The following is a 15,499-nucleotide window of genomic DNA, read 5'->3' on the forward strand; positions in this document are numbered from 1 at the left end:
GTGTCCACAAAAATGGCTAAAATCAAAGGGAACTTGTTTACGAAAACTTCTCAGAGATTGCTTCACATTCAACAAATTAAAAAAAATGTTTTAAGGTTTGAGGTCTTAATTAATGGTTTGGCGTGCATTGTTACATTGGAAGGTTGTAACCTGAAACTAATCAGAGAAAATAAAAATCTTATCTTAACCCATAAAGAAGAAATAGGAATAAATATAAACCAATGGATAAAGATAAGATTTCTTCGTAGCTTTATCTTAATTATATGAAGAATTAATCTCTGTTAGTGTTTGAAATTTGAATTATATTTTGAAACTCCTGTTGTTACTTGTTACGATCAAGAGATAAAATCGTTTTAGCATTTGATTATTAAATTAAATGACATACCAATTAGACTATTAGATTAGATTATCTCTAAAATTATGAATATTTTCTATGTACCCACACGTAACTTTTCTTCAATTTCCACGTAGAACATCTTGATTGTTTGATGTTGGTGTGTGTATGGTTGTTTATGAAAACTAAACCCAAGTAGTATCAGGAAAAAATCACTCCATAATGTTCAAAATACTTTTATTAAAATTATTAATATGCTAAACATTAGTTTCTATGTTAATAATTATATAAAAAAAAGTATATAAATTCTATACTGTTAACAGAAAAAATGAAAAAAAAAATCCCACTATGAAACATAAAATGCACCACTTCCCGAAAATATAACATTGCAACACCATTCCATAATACTAACACAAAAATTTCTAACTATAAATGCACCACTTCGAGAAAACATGTGTGCACCACATAAATTACAAACTCAGTATTCCAAAATAACTAACCCGAAAACCAATTGGAGGGACATCATGTTATTGATCAATGCTATAGGGTATTATTAAAGGGTCTATTGCACAGATAATTTTTTCTACCCTAATCAAAAAGGTAAATCGCTAGCTAGATTTTGTACTGTGCATTCCGATGATAGATAGAAGTTATGTTAGTTCAAGACATTTTAATTAATTTTTAGTTTTTTTTATTAATTAAAAAATTTATTTAATTGTTTGTTAAATAAATTTTTTAATAGTTTTTAATATTTTTTAAAATATTACTTGAAGGTTATGTCTGATAAGACATTTCAGTTAGCTTTTAGTTTTTTTTACTGGTTAAAAAACTTATTTAGTTATTTAATAAATAAGTTTTTTAGTAGTATCTAGCGTATTTTTTAAAATCTAACTTCTAATTTTTTATATTTTATTTTATTTTTATCCTCAATACATTTATTCAATTTTCTTATTCCATTTTTAAAAATAAATCATGCTTTTATTATTTTTATATTATTTTACACTTTTTAACTACTTCAACCGTTAATTTTATCGAACACTTATAATTTAGTAAATTAGGTTTTTAGCTTTGACCTACAAGCTAATTTTTTAGTTAGTTTTATCGAACATAATCTTATAATTTAATAACTTATCTTTGTTTAGTTATTAGTTAACTTTTCAACTTTTATCTAATTTTGTCAAATATAATTGAAGGAACGTTTTTTAATAGGCTAACTTCTAATTTTTAACATTTTCTTTCATCTTTATTTTCTATATATTTATTCAATTTCCTACTTACCTTTTTAAATAAATCATAAATTTATTATTTTTTGTCACAACTAGTTTTTTTCAACTTCTAACTACCCGTTTCAACCAATTTTTTAACTGATTCTTCCAAACATAACTATATTTGATAAGCACTTGATTAAATGCATGTTGATTGCCGCGCTATATTCCTTCAAAGGTTTTAACTAATAATTTTCTACCCCATAGAAAATTAACCTTCGTCATCTGGCATATGGGGGAATATTATGAAAATGAAGTATTAATTTTCAAATCTTTAAAGCACAAAGTGATCGCATTTTCAAAATATGTAATTTTATGATGCAACCACCGTTGTTGATCCAATTAAGCAAGAATAATCGTTTTTTTAAGGAATAATAGCCGTTCTTGGCGAGTTAAATATATACGAGTATTTTGATGGTTTGTTTGGCTTTTTTTCTTTCTTTCTACAGTTGTATTTTCCCACCTAGAAGAATTTTATTCCAACCATTTTGTTTACATATACAAAGATTTGATTCTAAAACATTGGTAAACACATTATTCTAAAAGACATTTAAACTTAAATGTATCTATAATTTTTTAAAGTTAAATGTATTTATATTATTTAAAAACTTGTTTTGGAATGATTTTATATCCAAAATTATTATGTTATGGTGGACAGTTTTCAGTTGGGCTTCAAAATAATAAACATTCAATTTAACTACATTAAATATATGGAAAAGAGGTGATGTAACATTTGTAAAAAGTTGTAACGCAATCTTTTTTATTTATTTATTGATTTTAAAAATAATTATTTTAAAGTCATTAATTTTTTAATTTTAAAAATAATTATTTTAAAGTAATTTAAGAGCAAAATTATAAATTTGGTCCCCTATTTGTCTAACAATTCAATTTTGATTATCTTATAATTTAATTCATGAATTTAGTATGAGATTTTGTAATCTTCTTATTTTAGTCTCTAATTCCGATATTAATTACTTATCTTGATTATCATATATGTTACGTTTTTATTGGAGGTTGATCGCTTTGTCACGATTTCATTCAATGTTAATTCAATGTTAATTAACGTTCCATACAAGTATAACACACGTCTAACATAAACAAGACACATGGGTAGTCAACCTGACAAGTAAAAATTAAATGTTTAATTTTGAAATTGAAGATTAAAATAAGGGAATTTCAAAAAGTTGAGAAACTAGAATTAAATTATAAAAAGAAAAACGAATTTTAAAAAAAAATTAGGAAGAATAAATTTGTAATTTTACTAAATGGTAATTTATCATCGAATAACATAAATAAGCGAAAGAAGGTGTCGTGTGAGCAGAGAGAATATTATTAGCGCCTAGAGACAAAGACGATCAATTCATCACAAGCAAGTTCCCATGACCGGAAACGAGTTTCGCTTCTTCTTGTCCTGCGATATCAGTGTTCCTGTCACCTTCCGCGTCGAGCGCCTTGAAGGCAATTTGCCCCTTCCGAATCCCAAATCACCCGATTTAGGTTTGTTTCCCCCTCTTTTCTAAAATGCTCATTCTTTTTAAGATCCAATTCACCAATTAATTAAACTGGATGATTGCGCAATTCATAATTTCAGTTACTATTTCCTTACAGAAACTAATGCCCCCACAGAGAATAGAACAAAAGAGTTGTTTGTGGAGTGTGCTTTGTACATTGATGGTGCACCGTTTGGCCTTCCAATGAGAACAAGGTTATTTTATTTTTAATTTAATTGAGCTATTTTGCAGTATATACTTCTCACATGACTCGACTTTTTAGTATAAAATTTACCTTGCTAGTTTCAACTGATGTACTGATTACTGAATAAAATAATTATTATGGCTTGAGATTTCTTTTGCTGATTTTTCTCTTTTATAACTACTTTCTTTTGCTTTTTTAAAATTAATTTTCGGATGTTTTCTCTTGATACCTCATATTTGTTACTCAATCAGCTATGCCATAATAATATTACACTGACATTTTATTGTATTTATGGATTTTGATGGTGAAGGTTGGAGTCCTCAGGACCATCATATTGTTGGAATGAGCTCATCACTTTGACAACTAAATATCGAGACTTAACTGCCCAGTCACAACTCACGTTCACTGTAAGTTGCAACTTTAGCTTACAAGCTTATTTATACGTTCTTCAAATAGTGATGGCACAAGACTCGTTCTGTGTCCATCTATTGTAGCAAGAATTGCAATCTGGTTATGTTTTGCCTTGCATAAAATAGAATTGTGTAAATTTATTAGCTTCTAGCCTTCTACAAAATTTACTTAAAAATTTGTGAAGTGAGTTTTTATATTTTGGTAATATTGTTGTGTAAATAGGTTTGGGATCTTTCGCATGGTGAAGGATTAATTGGAGGAGCCACAATTCTTCTCTTCAACAACAAAAAGCAGCTCAAAACTGGGAAGCAAAAGCTTAGGCTTTGGGCAGGAAAAGAGGCAGATGGAACATTCCCTACTAGTACACCTGGAAAGGTAATTAAAATTTTAAGTGAACTTAGGTTCCATTTTTTGTTCAATTTTATGAATTCTTTCAGTCCTAATAAGCATACTTTGAATTGTCCTCATTAGGTCCCTAGGCATGAACGTGGGGAATTGGAGCGATTAGAAAAGCTTGTGAATAAGTATGAACGAGGTCAAATTCAACGGGTGGACTGGCTGGATCGCCTGACATTTAAAACTATGGAGAGAATCAAGGAACGCGAAAGCTTGAAAAATGGAAGTTCTCATTTGTACCTGGTTGTGGACTTCTGTAGTTTTGAGCATCGAGTTGTTTTTCAGGTATTCTTGCCTCCTAGTTGTGACATTGCCCAAAGGATTAATCTCACAACAATGCCTGGGGGGATATTTAGTCAAATAACAAATATTCTTTAAAATGTTAAAATGATGTACTGGTTTCCCCCTCCCAGTATGTGATATATTCCTGCATCAAATGCTTTTGTATTTCCGATCATCATGTTAAGTTTAACAACTAAGTAAATTCAAATGTACATGGGATTCCTAGAATGTAATCTTGGCCTCTCAGGTTTGCAAGCATCCTACATTTCTAAGACTATTAACATTTCATGCATATACCATATAAGTTATTGAGTTAACTTACCCTGCATACTGGTGTGAAGTTGCCAGTTTACCTTTACGAAGCAACCCCTGAAGTTATTGATGCAGTTTTTTTTTTTCTTTTTCAATAATATAATAAATGCTGATATAGATCCTACATGTGCATTAACTCATATTTGTTAGAAAATGTAGGAATCAGGTGCAAATTTCTTGTTTCCATCACCTATAGCCTCCACCAATGATATTGTTGTTGTCTGGGATCCAGAAGTGGGAAAGATAAATCCCTCTGAGCACAAACAGTTAAAGCTGGCCAGGAGTTTGACCCGTGGTGTCATAGACAGAGATCTGAAGCCAAGCTCAAATGAGAGAAAGTAAGCTTAAGCTTTTGTGTCTAAAGATAATTTCCTTGCTATATCTATGATCAGATTAATAGGAATGATTTACCTCTTCAGTACTTGAAATGGTTAATTTGCTCTGTGACATATATAGTCAATGGAGAAGCGAACGCAATTAACATGTTAATGAAGTTTCATTTCCACCAATGAAGAGTGTACACTTTAAAGAAAGGGGATATATATATATATATATATATATATTGCTGAATTAAAGAAAGGGGACATTTTCATATCAGAGTTGATGCAACACTTCAAAATACATGTGCACGTATCAAAGTGTATCAATGTCAGTGTCAATGATCATTCTTCTTAGATAGCCACATTTTAATGGCAGGTGGTTCTAAACTAAATGATTTTGTGAAGGAAAAGTTATTAATGTGAAATAATTGAAATAAGGTATTTACTTCTAGGACCATGTTGTCCTTACTTTTTGAAGTGATTTAGACCATTTTCTGTGAGATAAACGAAAGCAAATAAACCATCAAAATATCAGTTGAAGAAATTTTTGGATTGCATTGTTATTTATATTAGCTGCAAAATTTTATCAAGTGTTACTAGTAGCTCTTTTGGCATAAAACTTTTTCTTTTCTTTTTTCTAGTTGGTTTTCTCTTTGGTTCTGTTATGAACAATGTCTCTTCCCTCTATAATAATAATAACAATAATAATATTGTGCTTCTTTATCTTTTTTAAGATATAAATGATTGTTTAACACTTTAACTGTTTTATTTGCTCCTTTATGTCAAGGTCCATTCAGCGAATACTAAAATATCCACCGACAAGGACTCTGAGTGGAGATGAGAGGCAGCTCTTGTGGAAATTTCGATTCTCTTTGATGTCTGAAAAGAGGGCTCTTACAAAGTTCCTGCGTTGTGTTGAATGGAGTGATGTCCAGGTTGGCCTTTATTATCTTGGAAACTAGTAATGGATATTATATATGATTTCAGGTATGCTATAGGTCTGGTACTTAAATGTAAGGAGGTCTTCTCATGAGTCATGACAACCAAAACCTTAATTGTGGCTTTCTCCATACTGCATCAATTCATTCCTGGGGGGAAAAATAAAATTGAAGAATTTTATATTTAGTGAAATTGATTGTGTATTGGCTGATTTTTTTTTTTTTTTTGTAATCAATTGGAAATCTTAGTGCATCTTTCCTTTAGAGTCAAATTTATTTCCAAAAGGGTATCTAGTGTGAAATTCTGTTCTACAGGTGAAGTTGGGAATATATATATATATATATATATATATATATATATATATATATTAGAATATTGTAAGAGAGTAGCAGTTATTCAACTGCACTCTTGGGTAGTTTACTCTAGTTAATACTCATTTCTAAAATCTTTCATTTCTTTCAAAATATCTTCATCTTTAGAACTCTGTTAATACACGTTAATGAATTTAATGCGTTGTGCAGCAGACTTTTGGGGTCTCATGTCATTGTCTCTAACTCTATTCAAATATGTAAACTTTTTCTCCCCTATTCACTGAACATGTAATTGAGCCCTAGTTATCTAATGTTGGGTATAATAAAGCATAGATCAAGAATGACCTTAAGTGAAACCATTAAAAAGGAATTTGGTTTAAATGGCCTCTGTAGTGGCTTTTGATGGAACACAATGGTGCCATTTCTTTCAGTAGCAGAACCCCACTAGTTGGATATGGGAAAAAAAAGCTTTGCTTTAGTTTTTTTGTTAATTGATATTTGATTTTTTGTTTCTTGAATAATTATCTTATCTCTATTTTTTTTCTCTTGAATTCTTATTGCTAAAAAAACACGGGTAAAAATTATCATTGTCCAATGCTGTTTTTATCCAGGAAGCAAAACAAGCATTAGAGTTGATGGGCAAGTGGGAAATGATTGATGTTTGTGATGCACTGGAACTTTTGTCGCCTGTTTTTGAAAGTGAAGAGGTAATTTTACAGAGATATTAGTGAAAATTCTACCCAATATTGGTGTAGGTCTTTGGGTTTATATGAATTAGGTTTGCAGTACAATGTAGTGCAATATAGTGCGGAGAACTCTCTACGCATTAATCATATTCGTAATGACCTCGACACGTTAATCACACGAGTAATACTCTTACTGTCAACACACATACTAGTAAGAACTAAGAAAGTATCCCTCTAGTTTTCCTACATATTGCTTGTTAGTTTGAAAAAGAAATAGTAAAAGGAAAATTTATCAGATAGAGAAGTGGAAAATTACCACTAGCAACTAGGGGAGAGAATAATATATCTTCCACAACAGACAGAACTGGATTTAATGAAGAACAAATGAATATAGTAAATCAGCCCAAAATCTGTAGCAAGTGTAGGAGCAAAATGCCATTGCACTCCCAGCCTTACTCTGTTGTTATAGATGTATCACTTAATATCTCAATTATTTTTTTTACTCAATAGGAGAAATTTATACACCTATAGAGAACTATTTACTATACGAGGCCGTTTCTCAACTGCTTCATTCCAGGTCCGTGCTTATGCAGTTAGTGTTCTTGAAAGAGCTGATGATGAAGAACTTCAGTGTTATTTGCTTCAATTGGTTCAAGCTCTTCGGTTTGAGCGTTCTGACAAATCTCGCCTTTCTCATTTCCTTGTCCAGCGTGGTACATGCATGAGAGTTTAAGAGCTATTTCAGGTGCTGTTTCTAGTTATATTTGGCTTTTTGCTGAAAGTAACCTAAATTTTGACAGCATTACGCAATATTGAATTGGCAAGCTTTCTTCGCTGGTATGTGGCTGTTGAACTTTATGATCCTGCATATGCCAAACGATTTTACTGCACTTATGAGATTCTGGAGGAGAATATGATGAAGGTTTGAACTTATATTTCTTAATACCTGAACATTTGCTCAGTAAGTTTTGCTTCTGCGATGCTTATTAATGTGATAAATAATTGTCTCCTTTTTACATTTGAAAAATAGTTTTTCGAGATGTTGTACATTGCTTTATGTTTTCTTTATTTGGCCTAAACCTAATCCATTTCTGCATGGTTCGTAACTGTACTCCTACATTATAAATTCTTTCCATATTTGAAATTTGTCTTCTTCTATGAGTAAGTTGATTTCTTTAATAATTTTTGTTTCCATAATGTACACCTTGAAGAAGCCTAACAGATCTATAATTATTAGACAATGTAATAATTTTATTCTTGAATAAAAAAATTGCAGGTGTAACCTGGCTTATGTAATTATGTATAATGATTTCATTTGTGTGGCATAATTTTTTTTATTCTATATCATGCAACAATTTTTTGATAAAGGAATCTAACTGATGCAAGTCTGCAACATATTAAGTTCATTAATAAATTTAATGTGATAGAAACTAGAAAGCTAGTTGGATTAATTACTTCCGGAACTTGACAATTATGCCCCATTGTCTCAGATAGCAGCTGGTGTTAATGGAGAGGAAGATGGGTTTAAACAGTGGCAGAGTTTGGTACGCCAGACAGAATTGACTGCTCAGTTGTGTTCAATCACTAGAGAAGTAAGGAATGTTCGTGGTAATACACAGAAGAAGATTGAAAAGCTGAGACAACTACTTTCTGGTCTTCTTAGTGAACTTACCTATTTTGATGAGGTAAATATCTCACATGAAGCTGTATCGTAGTTTATTATTTTCATCTTTTACTTTACCCTTTTAGTTAATGATGCATCTTGAAGAAACTATTTATTTCCAATAATTATATCTAGCAAATTCTTAGAAGGTTCTTCAACTGTATGTTTATTGTTGCTTTATTTCACTTGTAGCCAATACGATCACCTTTGGCACCAGGTGTCCTCATTGCTGGAATTGTACCTTCAGAGTCATCAATATTTAAAAGTGCATTGCATCCTTTGCGCCTTTCTTTTAGAACAGCAAATGGTGGAACATGCAAAATCATATTTAAAAAGGGTGACGATCTTCGGCAGGACCAGTTGGTATTCCTACCAATCCTTCTTCTGTCACCCTGTTATGCATGCAAATGAATACCTGTGTACATGTGTGGATTGATGCACCAAAAACCACGTGCCTGTCCATGTGCTCACACACGCACTCATGATGGATATTTAGAAGACGTGAGTTGAATTACATAAATGTTGGCTTTATGTAGGTTGTTCAAATGGTATCACTAATGGATCGATTGCTTAAGTTGGAAAATCTTGATCTGCACCTAACACCATACAAGGTGCTAGCAACTGGACAAGATGAAGGCATGTTGGAATTTATTCCATCTCGCTCATTGGCACAGGTATGGTGATATACTTTTTTTAAAAGTTGTTTCTTGTATTAGCACGTAGTCACTGCTTCTTTTTGTGACTTAAAAGAGTTGAGAGAATTAGGGAGAGAAGAGGAGATTGAGAAAATCAATATTATTCAACCCAACTGTAACTGATTACAAAGATGAGTATATAGTTGGATAACTGCCAACTAACCTAACTGTCAACCAACCTAAGCTAGTTGACAGCTGTTACAAAGCTGTTAGGCACTAACTGACTAAATTATCAACAACTGATAACAGCTAACTACTAACTACAGTAGTTAGAATATCAGTTAACTGACAGAAACAAAAAGAAACACTGCGAGTAATGTATTCTCTCTTATACTCCCCCACAAGCTCATGAGGGGTTGGAAGAATGTCTTTCAACTACTCTGAGCTTGGGTTGGACCTGAATGAAAGAAATGAAGGAGATAGAGCCTTGGTCAGAATATCAGCCAGTTGATCCATGGCAGGAACATGAACAACATTGAGTTGTTTGGTGAGAACTTTCTCTCTGACAAAAAATAGATCCAGCTCCATATGCTTGGCTCTTGAGTGAAGGACAGGATTATGAGCTAATGAAACAGTGCTGGTGTTGTCACACAGAATAATAGGAGTAGTGTAAGCTACTTGGAGTTCAGAAAGAAGAGATTGAATGCAAGTAACTTCTGCTGCAATAAGAGCCATGCTTCTATATTCTGCCTCAGTACTAGACCTTGCAACAACTGATTGCTTCTTAGACCACCAAGAGATGAGTTCAGGTCCAAGAAAATAGCAGCTCCAGAAGTAGACCTCCTATCATCAGGATCAGAGACCCAATCTGCATCATAATAGGCATGAAGAGGAAAGGGATGCCTAAGAGAAGCAGACTGAAAGTGTAGACCCCAAGAAACAGTACTGATGAGATACCTTAGAATCCTTTTCGCAGCCAACCAGTGTTGCTCAGAAGGTTCAGACATGAACTGACAAACCTTGTTGACAGAGAAACTAATCTCTGGTCTTGTAATAGTAGCATACTGCAAAGCACCAAATATGGACCTATGTAAGGTAGGATCAGGAAAGTCTTCAGAACCAAACTTGGTCAATTTACAACCCCCAACCATAGGAGAAGAGATAGGATTTGATTCATCCATTTTAGTCTTGGCCAAGAGATCCCTGATATTACTTTGATTGAGTTAAAATGAGAGAACCATCATTCTGTCTTTGAACTTCAATACCCAAAAGGTAGTCCAAGTCACCAAGATCTTTGAGGGAGAAAACAGAATTCAGTTTTGAAACAAGAGAATGAATCAAAGTGGTGTTGTTACCGTGATAATGATATCATCTACATAAACTAAGATGTAGACAACAGACTGATTCTCAGAAAAAACAAAGAGAGAAGGATCACATTTGCTTGAAGAAAGCTTGAAGCTGAGAAGAGTAGCTTTTAGTTTGTCAAACCAGGCTCTAGGAGCCTGCTTTAGGTCATAAATAGCTTTATGTAGTCTGCATACTCGAGTCTTATTGGAAGAGACAAATCCAGGAGGTTTAGTCATGTAAACCTCTTCCTCAAGAATGCCATTAAGAAAAGCAATGTTGACATCAAGCTGTTGAAGGGGACAGTTGTGAGAAATAGCTAGAGAAAGAATCAACCTAACAGTCACAGGTTTGATTACAGGAGGAAAGGTCTCCTAATAATCAAATCCCAACTGTTGGTGAAAACCCTTAGCAGCAAGCCTAGCTTTATACTTGTTGACTGAGCCATCTGGATTTTCCTTTACTCTAAACACCCACTTACACCCAATTGCTGTTTTAGTAGGAGGGAGATCAACCAAACTCCAAGTACCATTCCTTATTAAAGCATCATATTCTGATTCCATAGCTGTGTACCAAGAAGGATCAGCAAGAGCAGCTTTGGTTGATTGGGGTTCAAAATGAGCTAGTAAAGATTCCTTATTAAATCTCTCATATGACTGAAGGTTTCTTCTACATTGATATATAGTAAGACTTTAATTTTGACCCATCATGATTTTTTCAATACGATGTTGTAACATATTTACCTTTGTTAACTGACAAAGGCATTGTTAATCTAATGCTTTGGTCTAAGTTTTATGGATTTTGTCTTTACTTTCATAACTGCTTTTACATTGTGAATAATTTGGTATTATCAGTTGAAGGAGTTAAAAATGATTCATTATCTGTAAGCATCATGACATAGTAGAAAATATTAAAAATATCTGGAATTTTGTAGCTTTGTTTTAGCATGTGCACTTATTTATGTATAAGCACAATTTTTGTCCAAGTAAGTTTATGTTTAGTTGCTAATATTTTTGTGAAAGGTTTTTTTATTTTATTTCTTCAGAATTCAGATAGTGTTTTACAAAATTGTTCACAGTAGGAATTGTAATGCCTGTCAGGTTGCTAATTGCTTTATGTGGTTCCTTTGATATTTGCTATAGAAATTTATGAATTGCGTATAAAAGTTGTATACTTATTTTTTGACATTAGTAAACGATCATGTTGGTTGTATTGTAGGATACACAATCTTGCAATTGGTAGACTAATATATAATCTTTTCACCAACAAAAAAGACTTATATATAATTTTTCATGTCTAGATTTTGTCAGAGAATCGTAGCATCATAAGCTATTTGCAAAAGTTTCATCCTGATGACCATGGGCCTTTTGGAATTACAGCCACCTGCCTTGAAACATTTATAAAAAGCTGTGCTGGATACTCTGTTATAACATATATACTTGGTATCGGAGACAGGTGATTGTTGATTTTATTCATTACATGTCATTTTATATCTAATAAATAACTGAGACTGGGTTCACCAGAAACTGCTACATGCTGGCCAGAAAATACAGGTATTGGCCAGTTGCCGGAAAGTGCAGGTCAGGATACTGGGTTGCACGAAGGAGGCAGAGGTTTTAAACCATAATGCTAGTGTTTAAACAGTGGCCACTGGCTGATCTGCCATTATAGTGCGCTATTGACAACCTAGGTTTCTATTGAACAACTCCCCACTCATTCCATCAATTAAAGAATATGAAGGCTAAAAGCAGGAAGAAAGGAGGTTGAAAATAAATGAAGCAGGCTCTCAACCAATTTCTAACCAAAAATCTTAATATTTTGTTATCAAGTGTTGCTGTCTTGCTGACATTGTGTAACTTAACTGTCTTGAAAATTTGAATTTATACTGCATATAACTTACAGACATGGAACTAAACATATAACTCACATGTTGGATTATGTTGAAATACAAACTAACGTGATTTTAGATTAATATTTGCATGTTTGGTTCCATGTTAAAAAAACTATAGATAGTTTGTGTTTTGATAAAAAATAATTATATTAAATTTTACTACTAATTTTAGAATAAAAACATTTAAACATAAATTACTTCACTCAACCAATTTTAACCAAAGTCAATTTTACAAAAATAATTTCATTGAATTTATATTTTGTCCATATTTGGAGTGATTTTGTTTTCTTTGGCAGGCATTTAGACAATCTCCTCCTTAGAAATGATGGAGGTCTTTTCCATGTTGATTTTGGTTTTATTCTTGGCCGAGATCCTAAGCCATTTCCACCACCAATGAAGCTTTGCAAGGAAATGGTTGAGGCTATGGGTGGAGCTGAAAGGTACAGTTCTCATTAGATGATTCACTTTAGATTCAAGACTGTGGTTATGTGATCTGTAGCTTAAATTGTGAAATAGTGATTTGTTTCTTTGTTCCCCATGCAGCCAATATTATACAAGGTTCAAGTCCTATTGTTGTGAAGCATACAACATTCTTCGCAAATCCAGTAACCTAATTTTGAATCTATTTTACCTAATGGCGGGTTCCAATATTCCTGATATAGCTTCTGATCCTGAAAAGGGGATTCTTAAGGTAAGCTCCCTTGTGTTTCAATAAATAGGTGAAAAATGTTCATTTGTTCTTATACCAGGACATTTTCGCTGTGCAGCTTCAGGAAAAGTTTCGGTTGGACTTGGATGATGAAGCCAGTATACATTTCTTCCAGGATCTTATCAATGAGAGTGTGAGTGCATTATTCCCTCAGATGGTTGAGACTATCCATCGTTGGGCTCAATATTGGCGGTAACCCCAATATTTATTGGGTGTTATTACACCAAGTAATTAACCAGGTAATTTCTTATTCTATTTTGAGGAAAAACAGGTAGAACCACCCAATTTGTATTTTGACTGAGATAGTTTTTACCATACGACTATAAGTTTTGATTTCTTTTCTCTTTTTTTTTAATACAATTTTGTGAGCACGACTTTTAAGCTGTCAAATTAAATCATAACCTAACCACTCGGTCCAAAGCACCTCCCCTTGGCTCTTAAAAATGGAACATCATAGTACCTGCATTTTTCATTCCTTTTGCCGAATCTGCAGCATTTTCTGTCGAACAGAACGATTTTATCTACTGAAAACTTCTGCATGATAGACAAATTGAAATGAAAGTTATTTTTGGTTTCTTTCTCACATTCTCTCTCTTGTTTCCAGCATCTGATGCTGTCTTTTTAGGCTTCTTCGAAGCTTAAAACGTATGTGGTTTTATCTTCTCTTGGAACTCCACACTCAGATCCCACTGCAGCTGTATGCGCTTCTAATTTCTGAACTAATTATCCTGAAGGCCACTTAGTGACATTGTCTATGTAAATAAATTAGTTCTCTTTCGCTCTTCTGGTTACGGTTGCTTCAAGACTGCAGCATAACTTAAAAAATCGTATCATACACAAACTAATGGTTGTTTAAGTGAAACCATCCTATTTCATTTTTGTAAATAACTCTTGCCTGGTTATAATCTGTAGTTTGATATATATGTAAAGTAACTTTTAGTTATGATGTTTGGCCACTTTGCTGGGGTAAATTATCAAAACTGTATCTGTAAGAACTGTTGATTTATTTTTATATTAATAATAAATTTTTTATTATTTTAAAATTTAAAATGCAAATAGCTAGTATATTATAGAGAAAATAATATATGCCTTTATAATGTTAAGATTTTTTCTATTATCATTTACTCATAAATTATCGTTTATACTTAGTTTGTTGACTTTAATAATAACTATTTTTAAAGTCATAAAAGATTATTTCTAATTAGTTAAATAGTGTAAAAAAAAATTTTGCCCATTAAACTCTAGAAGCTTTGAAAGAATCAATAGCTGGTACTTTTCGTTATTTTAGTAAAAGGAATAAAATAATTCTGATACCCTTGTTTCTATTGTAAAGGCCATTCTGTGATAAAAAAAAAAAAAAATAGTTCTAGGTTTACCTCTGCGTTGAGGCTGCCAAATGCAACAACTTAGAACATTACATCAGTCTAACTTTGCCCTGACGAGTGCATGTTTGGTAGAAGTTTGACCCACCCAAACGGAAAATCGGAGACTCATTAAACTTGATTTTGTTTCATGCAAGTTTATGTCATGTTTGGATGAAATTTAAGAATGAAATAAATAATATCATACTCAAACTGAAGAACGTCTCCCTTGAGGTTAATAGGTTATTGGTGAACCAGTGAGTTATTAATTAAATTGTGTAAATTGCTATATATTTAAAAAATTTAAAAATTATAACTTATATTATACTAAAAAATTATTAAAAAAAATAACCATATTCTACTTTAAAATTCCAATATATATATATATATATATATATATATATATATATTAATATTAATATTGACAGTAAGAATATACGTGAATGTAGAAGGTTTTCTTTTTAAAAAAGTACAAAACAAGTAAAATATATTTTTTATTAAATTTTTTTTAAAGTTTAATATTCAGAAATAAAAGAATTCGTATAATCAATAGTACAGCCATATTTTTTTGTTTTATAGTCACGTAATTACAAGGTAAAAAAATTACGTGATTAGCGAACCTTATGAAACAGAAGAGTCCAAATAAATAATAAATAAAAGGTTTATTTTTCCTATATTCAAAAAATTTCTTCTACATCAACATATTTTAAAAAATTTCAATTTTATCTTTTTTACTTCTTCTTCGTTCTTTCCATTTCTCTTTTCTTCGTATAATCTACGGATTGACACTCTGTAAGGCATTGTTCATTTGGAATTTTTGGCGCGTCCATTGGTCTCCTCCTTCTCCACAAAGCTGGTGTTGATATTGTTTGTGGTGTGTTTGTTGTTCGCAGATCCTCCCTAGTTTCTACTCTGACAGTTCCTTGTTGTCCTCCACGAGTTTCC

The 15,499-nt window shown here is 32.1% G+C and overlaps 1 protein-coding gene across 6 annotated transcripts; it reads left to right on the plus strand.

Moving 5' to 3' along the window:
- Window positions 1-2,902: 2,902 nt before the first annotated feature.
- Window positions 2,903-14,236, plus strand: LOC114409216 (phosphatidylinositol 3-kinase, root isoform). 6 transcript variants are annotated; one of them, XM_028372577.1, is made up of 18 exons: window positions 2,904-3,096; window positions 3,208-3,304; window positions 3,605-3,701; window positions 3,928-4,080; window positions 4,177-4,386; window positions 4,855-5,033; window positions 5,803-5,950; window positions 6,877-6,972; window positions 7,529-7,664; window positions 7,752-7,873; window positions 8,442-8,636; window positions 8,807-8,977; window positions 9,151-9,288; window positions 11,894-12,048; window positions 12,781-12,924; window positions 13,028-13,175; window positions 13,252-13,432; window positions 13,798-14,136. In XM_028372577.1, exons 1-17 carry the CDS (start codon window positions 2,979-2,981, stop codon window positions 13,387-13,389), a joined length of 2,445 nt encoding a protein of 814 aa, XP_028228378.1. In that variant the 5' UTR covers window positions 2,904-2,978; the 3' UTR covers window positions 13,390-13,432; window positions 13,798-14,136. The 6 variants fall into 6 exon arrangements, 4 of the variants coding, with proteins under 4 accessions (XP_028228381.1, XP_028228382.1, XP_028228378.1 ...); XM_028372579.1 differs by having other exon boundaries at window positions 2,983-3,096; window positions 3,191-3,304; window positions 13,798-14,236; XR_003666009.1 differs by lacking the exons at window positions 13,252-13,432; window positions 13,798-14,136 and adding an exon at window positions 12,117-12,355 and having other exon boundaries at window positions 2,903-3,096; window positions 13,028-13,073.
- The last annotated feature ends 1,263 nt before the right edge of the window (window positions 14,237-15,499 follow it).

Source organism: Glycine soja, chromosome 4 (genome assembly GCF_004193775.1).
Source record: "Glycine soja cultivar W05 chromosome 4, ASM419377v2, whole genome shotgun sequence".
Classification (NCBI taxonomy): domain Eukaryota; kingdom Viridiplantae; phylum Streptophyta; class Magnoliopsida; order Fabales; family Fabaceae; genus Glycine; species Glycine soja.

Bases quoted from the DNA above. Each gene is read 5' to 3' on its own strand.
- LOC114409216 (XM_028372577.1), top strand. From the start codon at position 2,979: ATGACCGGAAACGAGTTTCGCTTCTTCTTGTCCTGCGATATCAGTGTT. The intron at 3,702-3,927 runs GTAAGTTGCAAC...TTGTGTAAATAG, and splicing joins AGTCACAACTCACGTTCACT to GTTTGGGATCTTTCGCATGG. The intron at 4,081-4,176 runs GTAATTAAAATT...TGTCCTCATTAG, and splicing joins CTACTAGTACACCTGGAAAG to GTCCCTAGGCATGAACGTGG.